At 33.5% G+C, this 15,655-nt stretch overlaps 2 protein-coding genes across 2 annotated transcripts; both read right to left on the reverse strand.

Annotated features, from left to right (window-relative positions):
* Positions 1-7,940: 7,940 nt before the first annotated feature.
* Positions 7,941-8,859, reverse strand: LOC114733467 (protein FRIGIDA-ESSENTIAL 1-like). The gene is made up of 2 exons (XM_028920934.1): positions 8,328-8,859; positions 7,941-8,232 (listed from the first exon to the last, which is right to left on the reverse strand). The coding sequence occupies exons 1-2, from the start codon at positions 8,724-8,726 to the stop codon at positions 8,200-8,202; spliced, it is 432 nt and encodes a 143-aa protein (XP_028776767.1). The 5' UTR covers positions 8,727-8,859; the 3' UTR covers positions 7,941-8,199.
* LOC114733471 (protein FRIGIDA-ESSENTIAL 1-like) lies at positions 8,765-12,540 on the reverse strand. The gene is made up of 6 exons (XM_028920936.1): positions 12,426-12,540; positions 10,433-10,584; positions 10,054-10,334; positions 9,712-9,947; positions 8,859-9,628; positions 8,765-8,773 (listed from the first exon to the last, which is right to left on the reverse strand). The coding sequence occupies exons 1-6, from the start codon at positions 12,538-12,540 to the stop codon at positions 8,765-8,767; spliced, it is 1,563 nt and encodes a 520-aa protein (XP_028776769.1).
* Between the last annotated feature and the right edge of the window lie 3,115 nt (positions 12,541-15,655).

Here is a 15,655-nt window from a genome sequence, read left to right on the forward strand (position 1 = left end):
TGATGAAGGCTCTCTTGCTTCTAGTTCAATGTTCCCTCCCTCCTCCCCTTACTCTACTTCGTGGCTTCTCTATATGCTGTTTCACTTTAAGAAACTCCCATGAATTATATATATATATATATATATATATATTTATTATGTCATGATGAGGACATTGACGTACGTTAATGATAGGTTCTTCTTTTTCCTCTGCTCTACCGATAATTTAACTCAGAACCTCTACACTAGCATCAAGTATCAAAGCCAAACCATGGTCGTTTCAGAAGGTTCTAGTAAGGATATGGAGTGACAATTATCTCACACACGTGTCTCACAAAAATGGGAGAATTTTTCCTGGTGTGGAGTGTCATGGGAAATTGGGAAATTAAAGGAGGGCTCAAAATCACAATACATGTTTTTTATTTTGTGGGACACGTGTTCTTTTATCGAGGCTTATTTAAGTCACTATGAAACAGTAAACGTAGGCATCTCTTATAAGGGAATAGAAATTTTAGTTTCTAGAAATTAATTGCTTCCGCTACATCCAATAAGTTATCTAACTTGATTTTAATATGCCATAGTAGCGCCTTAGCCATTGAAGGATATTACTCAGCTAAAAGAAGACAAGTTCTAGGGCAATTTGGGCAAATCTGCACCAAGGAGATAAATCAGAAGTTTTAACTTGGCCTACATTTTCTATTTTCCTATTGCTTCTTTTGAGCTTCTAAGGTCTATATTTCTCCAAAACTCTATACCTATCCTAAACACAAGCCTTCCTTCTTGCTCTTTCATACGCCCTCGTCCTATCTTCTTCATCTTTTTCCATTTTCTTTTATTTTCACATGGAATACTAAGTACTCCTTTGAACGTATTTACAAGACAAAAAAAAAATTATCCTATTTATAAGTTACGTAATTAAATGTTTCACATGAATTTATAATTTTAAATAAGTCTTTATTTTTCTATTATGTAGAGTGTACAATATTAAATAGGGATAAAACTGAAAAGTTATTAAATTTTAAAATGAAGTTAGTAAAATTTAATATTTTTCTTAATTTTGACATAACTTATTAGAAATTGACTTGTAAATAGAAATAGAATAGTAGTTTGATGGTGCCATGGCTGAAGGCTTGGATAAGAAGACTAAGCTTTCATGCGCTTTGCTTGCAAATTAGATTAATTGAGATTGGATAGAAATTTTTTTAATGAATTTGAGTATTATTTTGTCGTTGATTGGACGAATTTAGAATGTGTTGGTTGATGGAATTTTTTGCCTCTATGCTCAATAATTAGGTGCTAGCTGAATTCATGTTATGGGTTCATGCATGTGTATGTGTATAGATTAATTTATGATTTTTTTTGGCAAAGGTAAATATATATATATATATATATCAATATAATTAACCGAGAGAATAGCGTGATAAAGACGTTGGTTGCTGCTTTGCTTTTCAATTATTTTATTTTGCATTTACATGAAGAAGAAATGTTAAGGAAGAGAAACTGATTTGTGAAAATTACGGCATGATTTTAAGTTCAATAATTGTCGCTTCCACTTCATATAGATGCATCTTGCAAAATCACACACACACATATATATTAGAATGTTTATATATATATATATATATATATATTGCTTTTGCTTATCCTATGTGTTGCATAAACTTAACCTTAAAAAAATCATATACTATTTATAACTCATGAATATAACAATTTGTTAGAGCTTCTACATGATACACACAGATTAGGTACATATAGATAATTTTAAAACTGTGCCTCACGACTAGGTTCTAGAGTTAATAAAAATTTATCATAATTTGTAGAACCATAAATGTACTGATGCCAATTATTATTGCTTCGTTCGAACTTGCCTTGCTTAATTATTTTCTATTATTTAGTGCCGAGAATGTTCATATTTTGGAGAAGACTCTTAGACCTATGAAGGGCCAAACGTGGCCATTACCTCTTCAATCTTCATGAAATATCAACTTGCAGAAACAGAATATATATTATAAATGATCTCGATGTTGAAACCCTTTTTTTAACTTATATACTCCTCCGGTCCTAATTATAAGATCCAATTGACTTATTTGAGGAGATTAAGGAAGTAAGTTAAGTTGGTTATTTATAATAAATAAGTGTTGTCATTCCTAAAATATCCTTGCTAATTAAGTATATTGGCTAAAACTATCATTATTAGAAGGATTATCTTGGAAAAAAATGCATAAATATAAGAGACAAAATGGATTGGGTCTTATAATTAGGACCAAATAAAAAGTCAAATTGGGTCTTATAATAAGGACCGGAGGAGTATATATAACGATCAATCTACAACATTATTCATTCAATATAAAATATAAAAATTATTTAGTTGCACTAATGTTTACGCGCCTTGCATACATATATGTTCAATACTCAGAATATTACCTCTTTTACAGTTTTAATGGTTCATATATATTAACTTGATGTTTAAGCTCATAGTATGCTTTGGTACAATCGAGAGCATGGAAAAACATATAAAATAATAAATTTTGAGCTAGTCTTAAATCCGTTTTTATGACTTTAAAATAATTTTGTTAAGTTAGAATAATTCAAAACGAATGAGAATTCCAAAGCACGGTAACTTTTTTTTTTTTTTTTGCCGTTACTATCAAGAGGGGGTCTAGAACGTGTATAAATCAGGGTAAAAATCCTAAAGTAAATATTTGTAAGCTTCTTCTTCTTCTTTTTTTAATTTCATGCTTGTTGCATGAGCTCCTATGTTGAAATAAATCCTCATCCTCCTTCTACAATACAAAAACATGAATATAAATTCTACTACTAATGTGAGAACTTTGATAATAAATAATAAGCATTTTTTTAATGTACCCCGTCTTTTTTAAAAATAAGGGTGTGTTTGGAATGAGGGATTTGGGAGGGAGGGGAGGGAAGGGAAGGGATTTTAATCATTTCCCCTTATTTGGCAACACACATATTTTAGGAGGGGAGGGGAAATTTTCTTCAACCTCCCCTCCAAAATTGGGAGGATTTGGAGGGAAAGGGTAATATTTTGTTATATTATGACCCTTATACCCATATTTTGTCATGTTGTGACCATTATGTCTATATTTTGTCATGTTGTGACCATTATGCCCACGCCTTAAATAAAATAAGAGCAAAATTGTCTATATTAAAATATTTTTCCCTCCCCTCCCCTCTTTTTTTATAAATCCAAACAAGATAATATTAAAATCCTTCCACTCCCCTCCCCTCCCCTTCCCTCCATTAAAATCCCTCCCCTCCCCTTCCTCTCATTGAGCCAAACATACCCTATGTGACTCAAGTCACCCAAGTATTTTATAGTATAAAAATGTTTAAGGCTTCTCCGACATTTTAAAATATTCTGTAGATGTATTCAGTATCCTAAAATATTTATATTTCATCTATTATACTAAAATATTTTTCTAGATGCGCCTAGCACTTCAATACTCTAAGGAAAAAATTGAATCATAAAACATTTAAAGTACTGAAAACACATAGAAAAAATATTTTAAGATGCTAGATAAATCATAATATATTGTAGAGTGTTGGATGCACCTGAAAAAAATATTTCAGGATGTTAGGTGAACTAAAAAATATTTTAGGACATTGAACATACATCGAAAAAATACTTTAGAATGTTAGATAAACCTTAATCCCATACACACATATATATTCAATATGCTTTGTGTTAACAAGTTTTTCGAGTCATGAAATTTTTAAAACAAGATTTAATTGGATTGGATTGATCTACACGTAAAAATCAAGTTGGCTCAAAACACAATAATTTATTCTTTATATTTAAGATAATAAATCGGTGGATATTTTCGTTATGAACTAATTAAACTTATACTCTTTCTAGAAGATTATCATCAAATTATTAAAATCACACTCATAATTGGATTCCTTGCCTTTTTGTTTAACACAGCCGTCGGTGATGCACGCACACATTAAATTAATTGATTTTACTGGATTAGAAGAATAAAATCTCTAGTTCCTCTTTTTATCAAAAGAAAGATCAATCAATATTAATATTAAAATTTATATAAGAAGTTATTCGAAACCGCACTCTTTATAAGTTGCATATAACTCACATTAAAATTTCCTATAAATATAATACATGCACACACTAATTGATAAATCAACAAAGAATATAAAATTTATTACAAGTCATGCTATTCATAAATTGAGAGCATAAAGATTAAAGTCTTAAAATTCCAATTATGACAAACTAAAGTATCTTCAATATATTCAATACACCGTGAAGTTTAATTTATGATCAAATTTGAAGAGCTTATGAATAGATTTTTATGAAATTTTTACTAAATTATAGAGTTTAATTCAGAATATCTGTAATTCTAAATGAATTTGTAGTTATTTCCCTAAAGTTAACAATTAATTCTTAAAATTTAATGATTGATAAGTCTCATAAAATTTGAGAATAAGTGTGTGACTTCGTACTTTAGAAAACTTAATTACAACTTTCAAAGATTACTTAAACTTTTTAAGATCTACGTTAGGTTGTCAAAATATAACTATGACATGATTTTTCTTGCATTACACAGAATTTAATAAATCATATACATTTCATGTCTTGAAAATAATGTGCCTTATGATAAATTTTACTCCTCTAATCCTTAATATAAGACCTATTTATCTAATTTGAGTAGTTAAATTAGTTAATATGATATGTTTTTTCTCAAAAATTTTGAACATCTTCTTCAATTCCCACCTTCCCTTTCATACTTGATTATTGTTGAGGGAAAATCAACAGGGTTAATTTGTAAAAAAGTTGATAATCATGTAAATTAGGTCTTATATATAGAACTAACAACAACTTCTAATTAGGTCTTATATTAAGGACATAAGAAGTATATTTTATATTAAATACTACTATAAGTTTTCTTTACCTACACGAGAGCAAACCTCGTAGGATCAGCGCGCCGGTCAAACAAATTATCAGAAAAAACAAACAAAAAATTTGAAGTTAATGGATTTGTATCATTTTAAGTTGATTAAGATTTGAAAATGACATTGACAAAGGGTTTGGTTTTTTTATATTACTCTTCCTTTGTAATATCCACCAACCTCCAAACCACATTCAGCTTAGGGGTCAAATGATTATAAGTTTAAATCTAATAAGGCATTTTTTATATGTAGGACTTTTTAAATGTATATTGACAGCGCCTACACACACACACACACATATCTGTGTGTGTGAGAGAGAGAGAGAGAGAGAGAGAGAGGAGGTATAAAATTAAAGATTTTTATGAGTTGGTACTAAGGATTATAGTGAAATTATTTATGTGATCATTAACACGCTAAAACTTGAATTTAGAATGTATTTCAATGTGATTGAGATTATTCGGATTTGGTAATATGATTCGCTGACTCAGTAATATGACCGAGTCTCATATAGAGTAATATGAGATGCCTCAGCGAGTTAATTTTCCCGCTTCAATAGCTAACCCGCTTAGATACTTATCACCCCAAAAAAAAATAAAAATTGGAATGCAAGAATTTTAAATGCCTCGCAAAAAACATTTGATTATTGCGTAATAAGTATCATTGTTTCTTAAATCTAGATTTCGTGCTCACGCAAGAAAAATACACGAGCCATCTATATACAAGATCATCTTCATATTTGAAGAAATTATAATCAATTTTCAAGCTGACATATAGTTAAGAAGTTATTTTATTCTATAGTTTACTTTTAAAATGAAACAAATGAAATTAAACCCGGTGAAAATTGTTCAACTTAATATAACGGAAGAAGAAAAATAATTAAAAGTAAAACATGGCAATTAATTAGATTGATTCAACACTGGTTAAAAAAATTAAAAAAAAAAAAATACGGCCACATTTTAGTAGGCAAAGAGTCTTTCTACTTTTCCTTCCCTCCATTTCCATCCATTTCTCATCTCAATCATTAAGATTAAAATTTTAATGGTCTAAATTTTATATTTTAGAAAATACTTTTATAAAATATTTTTTATCATTGTTTTGAATTATCCTGACTTTTCAAAACTGGTTAAATTAAAAATAATCAAAAGCTGGAGAAACAGGAATAAGTCGGCCAAAAGCACATACCCAAAAAAAAAAAAAAATCAAAGCAAAAGGACCTGTTGGACGAAACAAAAGGATCAAAAGATGCTTTAAACTTGCAGCCTCTTTCTACATATAAAAGTTTCCATCCACAAAGCCACTGTGATCACAAATCCCTAATCCATGGGAACCTTCAATGGAAGCAAGCCTCCTTCATATGTTCTTGCCGCTGATAACAGTTTATCAGACTCACTCTCTTTCAGTGGCCTTGTCTGCATTCAAGACCAGCAATCCAAATCACCTTCTGTTCCTCTAAACCAGACCAAACAACATGATCAGAGTACAAATCAGAGCCCAGAATTTGAGTTTATTGTGACTAAACCAACCCCAAATTCTGCAGCTGCAAACTCAGTGAAGACTAAACCAAAACCTGCTAATCTGCTAATTCCCATTGAGCAACTTCGGCCACAAGCCATTTCATTTCAATCAAATCACACAGATGATCATCATCATCACACTTCATCCTTGAGTTCCTTATTATCAGCTCATCATGGCAATGGCCAGAGAGCAGGTTCTGGCAATAGAAGGAAATTTGATAGGGTTGAGAAAGGAAGAAGACCAGGAAACAAGTCTTCTTCTGGCGGGAACTTTTTCAGGACTTTGGTGTCACCATGCAGGATCTGCCACGCCTCGGACCCAAAAGTCAAAGTTCACTGACATGAAGGTTTATAGATTATATATGCATTCATTTCTCTTTATTTCTAGACCTTTCTGTCATAAAGAAATCGACTCTTCTACTCTAGGATTAGTTTTATATGCCATAAGATCGGGAAATAAGGCTTCTTGTAAATGGGTATTCTTTCTATTAATCACTAAAAGTTTGTGCGCGCGCGTGAGAGTGCGAGAGAGAGAGATGGATGTAATATTAAATGAGCTTCTGATTACTGGTTTTTTTTTTTTTAAGGCTTTTCCTACTTCATTTATTTCTCAGTTAATCTGACTCTCAATAGTTCCAATATTAAATTGTCAGTGGGTAACACCATCTGTATTCAGTGTTAACAATCAACATATAAGATTGCGATTTGAGAAGCATACCCAAACCATAGCAATAAATGAAACAATCAGTTCCTGAAACAACTTTGAAAAGGAAATATTGAACAGTAATGACACTATTATCATTCATCAGTATATGCACATTCTCTCTTCTACTTCCCTGAAATATACATATTCCAGGGTCGATCGTGTGTGTGTGTGTGTGTGTGTGTGTGTTACGGGAGAAGAGCACCATAGTCTAGTCTGTGACGCTCAGCAATTTTTCGCATCACAGAAACAGGACAAATATGGATACTAGGAAAGAATAATTAAAACTGAAAACCTAATTCTACTAAACAAATTGTAATATATCCTCTAAATATTGTATTTAGACTCAACTCACTCAGGTGTAGTCCCCACAAGCTTAAGCCACTATGCCAGGTAGTTAGCTTTTAATTAAATTTCATATAGGTAATAGACTCACCCAAACCCATAAAAGCTCGATCACTCCAATGGAATGATCTAACACAATCTGCCATGATGATGACAAAAGATCCCTCTTCCACCTTCCAATATGTTAAGAGTAGCGTTACAAATCACAAGTAACATGAACCCCAAGTAGATCATTGAAAACCGTAAGAACTAAGATGTACCATTGAAAAACTCAAGAAAACTAGCCTGACATATGATTGTTATGCTACGAATCCTCACAATCTGAGTCTAATATATCGTGAATTTTGAAACACTTCGTCATAAGACAGTGATATGTAACAAAATATCTATATGCCTTCCATCACAGACTCTAATTATTTGAAGACTAAGATAAGTCATAAATGCCACACTAATTAGAATTGTCTATCCGCATTCTATTCATATGCTAGAGAATCAAGAAGTAGATGAAAGATCATAGATCTAATCATCTAACTTCTAGAGCACTTATATCCAATCCCTACAAGTTTACTCCATAATGGAGCAGGCAACTGAGCAACGGTCCTTATAAACTTGACTATCAAACAGATGACCTTATAGATAAAAGCCTCTCTTTTCGAGTCCATGAGATAAAACTTTACATACATTTGGATCTTACATACTGCCGGCGAACTATGCAACGAAGGTATATAGGTGACATTATCGAACTTTGCCATATATACTGGTATATCCCTGCAAATGGGGGGGAAAAATTGGTCACAAAATATCAAAGTGACGTTCATTCACATCCTATCAACAATACTATCTAAAGAAGGAAAGACACTTACCTTGACCAGATTTACAATTTTCACCTGACAAAAAGAAAAGTACTTCTTGATAGAATCCTCATTTGGTGGAATTTGCTGAGGCTGCAGGGTGTTAATAATCTTGTCAACTGATTTTTTAACAATCAACTTATGTGCATCCTTGCTGAGGTGACCCTCGAGCCAAACTGGTCTTAAAATCTCTTTCACATGATCAACAAGTGCGAAACGGAAATTTCTCAGTTCCACTGATTCTATCTGCATGCCAGCATCCTTCTGAAGATTATTATCCATTTCACTGTTTTTCTTACCCTTATCTACTCTTTGTTTTTTGTACTCTGTTACTTCAACTTGAGGTCTAGCATCACGCTCAGTTTGTTCTTTTCCTATACCTTTATCCTCTTCAAAGGGATTTAGTCCCATGCCAACCCTTCCAAATTGGCAATTTAGATATGCTGCTGCTATTCTATCTGTTTCAGTTGTAACAAAACTTTTTTCATGAGGAACACAACTTTTCTCTGTCTCAGTTTTATTACATCTATTATAAGAAGATACAGAAATTTTGGCACCATGAAGATCTGAACCCTGATTTGCAGCTTCAACAAACTCACCATTTGTAGGAACCTGGGATGAAGACCGAATGGATGATCTTTGAGATAAAATGAAAGCTTTCAAAGATTCATCCCCTATATTGGGTATCTCAACAATACTGTCAAAAGGGTCTTTTTGATCTTCGACAGATGATCTGCCTGAAGAAGTAATAAAAAAAGATGGTTTGAAAGGTACGGACGGCTCCCAATCATCTGAAGAGAATTTTAATTTACATCCAATTGGGTGTGGTGGAACCCCAAATGAACCATTTAGAGCCAAACCTTCCCTTTCTGAACCAGAGAAAGGGGATCTGCTGTCATGATAAGCCATGCCACTGTTCAGAAGTTGTTGAGAATCTATAGAACTTTCACTTATGGATCCACTAAAAGACAATGAACATCCTGATCGGGAAGGAATAAGATGGGACAGTGACATACATGTAGTTGGAAGGTGAGTAGCCATGTTTACATTAGGTGAATGACTCACAAATTGGGATGTATATCCATGATGCATATCTAGCCGTTGAGTGGTAGTCATTCCCTCCGTATGTGTTAGACTGGAAGGGAAAGAGGAGACAGGCCCACTTTTATCTGGATGCCAGCTTGGGCTTACTTCTTTCTGGATGATTGGGTTTGAGGAGAATTCAGATGAATACCGAGATATTCTTTCTTGTGTAGCAGCCAACGGAACTTGAGTACAAGGCATCCTTGACCTCTTAACATCATCTCCAGTACCTGTCACAGAACAATATTTTCATTAGAAAGATGCTTACAACGCAGATTCCTGAACAACCTTGCTGCACAATTACCTGACGTACCTTCCTTTGGTTGCACTTCTCTCTTCCAATTTTGAGTAACCAATTCTCCTTCAATCTGCTGGCCGGATTTATTTTCGGGATCTTTTATATGAAGAAAACAACAAGAATTGCCCCTGATGCACCATCCTTTGGCATAAAAGCCACATATGATTTCATGACGCTTGTTTCCAACTTTAATCTCAGCATTGGGAGACAGAGCTCTGGTCCTCAAGTCAGGCGAAGGATGCCTGGCAAACCTAACAGTCAGAAATAGAGTGATCTTACTTATGCTATGTAAAATGAGCTATAGTTACACAACAACGGGTATAAGTAATATGACATATTCAACGAGAATGACCAAACCTTGATGTCATTGGGCTCATAGCATCTCCTGATTGCATGTTCAACTTCGTAATATGCTCTATATGATTTTGACCACCACTAGCCTTTTCGACAAAGCAATCTCTCTGCAGGTGGATAGTCCCATCTTTTCCAAAATCTGTCATTGACCTCGAAGGCCCAGACCTTATACCCTCATTGACATCACATAAACATGAAGTGTAATTGCAACTTGGTTCACTAAATCCTACAAAGGTTTTCTGCTGTGAAAGGGATCCAGCATTTTCAACATCAGCTTCTAATTCCTGATTTTGTCATCTTCCAGATCCAGATTTTTTCTTGATTCTGGACTACTTGAAAGTTTGCGATTCAGTTTAAAATCTTTCTTTCTAATTGTAGGTACATTATATGAAGGAACAGAAACTTTAGCCATAGCTGCATTCCCTTCCATAAGAGGCAAATAAGATGGTGGTGTCACTTCAAGGTTTCCTACTGCAGGTGAAACTGATATCAAGTTCCCTTCTGTCCTCACAGACCTCATGGCTGAACTCAAATCTTTTTAATAAAGAAAAGGATAAAAGGATGAAACTCAATAAATATATAAAAGGAAATATCCATCTCCAAATCGGGACATGCAACAACAGAATCATCGTAAGTACCTCACTACCTCCTACAAGATAATAATGGATTACTGAACTGTAGAATAAAACACGTGTTATAGAGGAATACCAATTCAAAGCAGCTGATAGCAGACGTGGCAGATAATCCAGCAGAAGATATAATATCTTACATAAGGTGTACGTGGCCCCATACAATTGAGTTCTCTTTCTTGTAGCAAAAACTTTTGAGATGAACCAGGAGAAACTGCTCCAATGTACTGGGATATAATCAATGTTCATCCAAAATATCAAATAAGGTATTCCAAAGGTACGTGGAAGTCACTGCTGGACAATGTAAAATAAATTGGACAAAGTTTCAGCTGTTCATCCAAAACTCCAAATAAGTTATTCCAAAGCAATGTCACTGCAGGACAACGTCAATATAAATGGGAGAAAGTTTTAGAGTCAGATCCATGAATACAGAAGTCAGTATAAAGGGCAAAATTGTGCCTGGCTGCAAATCAGTAACAGGCTGTTTACAATAATCCTCTTCAATATTGCTGTCCAAATTAAGGAATTAAGCTTGCAAGGAGCTTTAGGCTTCCATAATAGTTTATCAAGAAAAGCCTTCTCCCTGTAAGGAAAATGAGCAAGGGACTGAAAGTAAAATCTGTGGGTACTAATTCAGAAGTCTGTGTGCATTTATAACTTTAATATTGTTCAAGGCTACGAACAATAAACAATGTGGACATGAATCTTGAAGGATGCTACTCTTAATTGTGGAAATAAGAGTTGGGGATCAAGATCAGTACCATTTGGAAGGAAATATTACTCCATTTTTCATCAAATCTTGTTGCCCACAGCTCAAATTATTTTCCTAAAATAGTCAAGTAACTTGAACAACATTCGCAATAGCTTCATGTTCAAAACAATTATGGAAAATGGGAGGAATAGATCTATTGGAATTTAGGCAATTAAGAAAACGCCCAAAAGAAGCTCAATGAATCTATCAAACACTTATAATCAAGTCCCTAGATAGCCCACTTCATATGAATGAAGAAGTTATCGTTATCAATGCGGATTCTCCATATTGCCTAGAGAGAAAGACTTGGGAAATTTAGAATGTACGCAAGAAGAAAGCATTATCTTGGGATGAAGTGATTGATAAACTTCAACTTCAGGCTCGGCCCAGCAGCAGCAAAGCAAATCAACTTTTGATGAAAATCCTGTCAACTCTATTTCATACTGTCGGTTTTGACTTGGGTCTGACTTGCTTCTGCCGTTGGTTCTTCGATCAATCGTCCACCCTTCATGGATTCCGTCTCCGCTAGCTTTCTACCACCTCAGAACTCAAAATTGAGTTTGTGAAATTAGTATTATAGTTGACTTTGGGATATGCCTGCCTATTTAAGAAATGCTTTGTACATCGATTCAGTAGATTTGAGACGTGGAAGAATTCCACATTATTCTGCCTCTTTCTAGCATCTCGTACTAAGAGAAAAGTCTAATACAACTAATCTCATTGGTTTTGAGAATGAAAAACACCAACACACATATCGCATTGAAGTCTCCATTTTTCTGATGTAATGCAAAACTCAATTTTATTTGCTAAACAACTCATGCATACTCCTTTCTACCCTTCACACGTCATGCACATATCTCTACCAGTACACTTATAATGCAAGAAAATGATGAGAACAGTATGTAAAGATTATAGACCCCAAAAAAGAGTAGAGAATAAATATAAAATAGTAGAATTAAGAACGAAAATCACTAGAAATTCATCGACGAAGAAACCTTTCTGATCCTTGTCGGATTTATCGGACGCAATGTCAATGGCGTCGGGGCCGTAGAACAGACTTTCTGAACGGTCGTCATCATCGGCAGTGATCGGAGAAGCGATGGCTGACATTAGGTGAAGAACACAATCCTAAACCAAAGGAGGAAGAAGCAATTGCAGCTACCAAGGCACCCGTAACTGGCAGTTTTGAAGCAGAGAGCAAAGAAACAGTAGCAAGCAACTTACGTTAGAGTGAACACTTGGCAAACACCGTCCACTGTTTGACTAGCGTGTCAGACACACATTTGAAACTCAACTATTCGTCCGTAAAAACAGCCAAACAGGTTCATCAAAGGGGAAAAAAAATCAAAATAATCTACAATAAATATAACTCACTAAATTGGAAAAAAAATTTAATTTTGCTCTTATTAAAATTTTTTATTTCTCTATATTTATAAATCATTATCATACATCTCATTTTTTCCTTTTTCCAATAAAAATTAAAATTTAAAAAAAGGCATTAAATATGCCTCAAGTGACTTGTGTTTATACCAAAATTTTTTCATATTACTCTCTCATCCTAAATATAAAATCTTTTCTGTAGTGTAATTTATACTATAAAAAAGGTCTTATATTTAGGATAGGAGGAATACTTACATTTAGGACTAGAATGTATATGTCATTGAGACCTTAATCTAGTGAGTTCAAACCTAATATTGACATATTTATGTGTACGAATGTATTTAATTGTATAAAAATATTTCTTAATGAAATAATCTATTTGACTTACTCGATATATCTAAGTTGGTAAATTAATTAAGTAATTCTTGTATTAAAAATCAAATAACAGATACTCTATACCTAGTAGCAGGGTGAACTAGATTATAAGTAAAAGTGTACGTTTAAATCTTTAATTTTATATAAAAATTCATTTTAATTTTTTAAATCTTATTATAAAGTGTTTTTTATTTCTCGAATCCTAATGTCATTAATAAAAAAAATCCTGACATCAGAATTTTAAATGTCGACAAAATATCCTCAAATACTATCTTAAGTTTTATGTTAAAATTAATACTTTTCCGATTCTAAATGTGAGATCCACTTTAGAGTATAAATTATACTATAAAGTGGATCTTATATTTAAGACTAAAAGAATAATAATTAGTTTTTTTACCAAAAATAATAATAATAGTAGTAGTAGGAGATTAGAGAAGTATCATTTGACACTAATAATATTAGAATTAAAAGATTAAAAGAATCAAACTAAAATATTATATGAATTAACATAGAGAGAAGAACTTATTACATTTATTACATGAGCATTAAAGGCCAGTTATTTTACTCCTCTAGTCCTATTTATAAGACACTTTCAACATATTTCATACAAACCAAGAAAACATTAAACTGCATTAACTCTATTAAACTATAGCAACTTTCCTACTTTATCCCTATTTAATAAATATACCCCTTAAAAAAACAACAATCTACACTATAATAAATAATGAAGGACAATATGGTAAATTCATAATAAAAATTTAATAAGTGACTTATAATTAGGATAAAAAAAATCTTTTCTCCCTGCCCTATAAATAGGACCAGAGGAGTATTTGCTTCTAGCTAGATTCATCAACAAAGAGGTGAGGGAAAAAAAAGATACATGAATAATACTTATTGCTTTATCAATATCACTATAAAATAAAATTCATAGCCAATGTATTTCATAAGACATGTATTCATGTACAATCATTCTTTAAATTGATGCATTGCAAAACATGTGTATTGATATACCAATACATAATTTCGGCAAGTTATAATCACATGCTTGAAGAATTATAAATTCTGTCAGTATCAAAAAAAAAAAAGGGAGCTATAAACTATACAAAGTATGATGTCCACGTTTAGTTGGTTTCACTACAAGAAAATGTAGAATTAGCAGCGGAAATTTCTAGCGGTTCAAAAAACCGCTAGAAATGCTAACATTACTAGCGGTTTTAGAAAAAAAACCGCTGCAAATTATGACGGTTTGACATTGCCTGTACATTTCTAGCGGTTACTACTAACCGCTAGAAATTTAGAGCTAGAAAATTTCCCGGGTTTTGGCGGGAACTTTGGCGCCAAATTTGTAGCGTTTATTTTCTAGCGGTTCAGGCCAATAAACTGCTAGACACTGAAAATTTCTAGCGGTTGATGCATGAACGTTAGAAATATTTTTAATAGCTCGAGGAGTTGAGAAATTTCTAGCGGTTCGGTCCAAAACCGCTAGAAATTTCTAGCGGTTTTGGACCTAACCGCTAGAAATTCTAGCAATTCCCGAGGCACATGTGGACGTTGGGAATTTTTAGCGGTTCGGTCCAAAACCGCTAGAAATGCTCGGTCTATATATACCCCCACCCCCACTTTCACTTTTTCAATCGTTCTGGAAGCGAAGCTCTGCTAAATTTCTCCACAAACATATTCGAGTTCTGATTCAGTTGCAGATCCTTATTTTCAGGTAAAAAATAGTAAGTTATTGATAAATAATTTTTATTTTATGTTTTATTTTATTTAATTTATTATGTTGTAGCGATATAATAATTTTGCTTTTTATTTATTTATAAATAATTACTATTTGTTGTTATTAGGATGACTGTCGGCACGGGAAAGACCCAGTTGATCCTGAGAGAGCTGGACCCAGTGAGGTTCATCATGATGCTGGTGAGCCATTCCCCAGCATTCATGACTATGATCTTAGCGAGGAGGATATCCTCAGTTGTATGAAGCAGGATGATGTTGAGCGGACTGAGGAGGCTCATTTTACTGGGGATGAGCAACCCCATGCTGATGCTGATGCTGCTGACGAGGAAGAGGAGGAGGAGCAGGATCAGGGAATGAGTATCCCCAGGTGGCGCAGCGTCCTGCTCCGAGACGTCAGGCTGGTTATGAGGTGGAATTTGTCGGTAAGTATTTATTTAACTTTTTAAAATTTTGATCAGTATTAATTTATATAGAATTGTATTAATTGATGATATATAATTTATTTCTTAATTAAATTTTACAGACACTGAGGGGAACAGGTCCTATCGGAGGCTGACAGCCAGAGAGCTGGTCTATGATGACGAGCGCGGACGAGTGGTTTGTGCGCTCAATGAGTTGGGCCAACCGACGAAGAAAGGTGGCCAGTTATACAACAAGTACGTGCGCCTCCTGGTCAGTAGTGGACGCTGTTCCCCATCTACGTGCAGGACTGGAAGAAAATCACCTCAGACAA

The sequence above is a fragment of the Neltuma alba genome, unplaced genomic scaffold, assembly GCF_004799145.2.
Source record: "Neltuma alba isolate B1F8T4 unplaced genomic scaffold, ASM479914v2 tig00013000_pilon, whole genome shotgun sequence".
In the NCBI taxonomy this organism is placed as follows: Eukaryota; Viridiplantae; Streptophyta; class Magnoliopsida; order Fabales; family Fabaceae; genus Neltuma; species Neltuma alba.

Excerpts from the sequence above, each read along its gene's own strand:
- LOC114733467 (XM_028920934.1), bottom strand. The coding sequence starts at position 8,726 with ATGGGACTAAATCCCTTTGAAGAGGATAAAGGTATAGGAAAAGAACAA. Across the intron at positions 8,233-8,327 it reads AAATTGTAAATCTGGTCAAG|GGATATACCAGTATATATGG; the intron begins GTAAGTGTCTTT and ends CCCCATTTGCAG.
- LOC114733471 (XM_028920936.1), bottom strand. The coding sequence starts at position 12,540 with ATGTCAGCCATCGCTTCTCCGATCACTGCCGATGATGACGACCGTTCA. Across the intron at positions 10,585-12,425 it reads ATCCGACAAGGATCAGAAAG|ATTTGAGTTCAGCCATGAGG; the intron begins GTTTCTTCGTCG and ends TTTATTAAAAAG. Across the intron at positions 10,335-10,432 it reads TTTCTGTTCCTTCATATAAT|GAATTAGAAGCTGATGTTGA; the intron begins GTACCTACAATT and ends TGACAAAATCAG.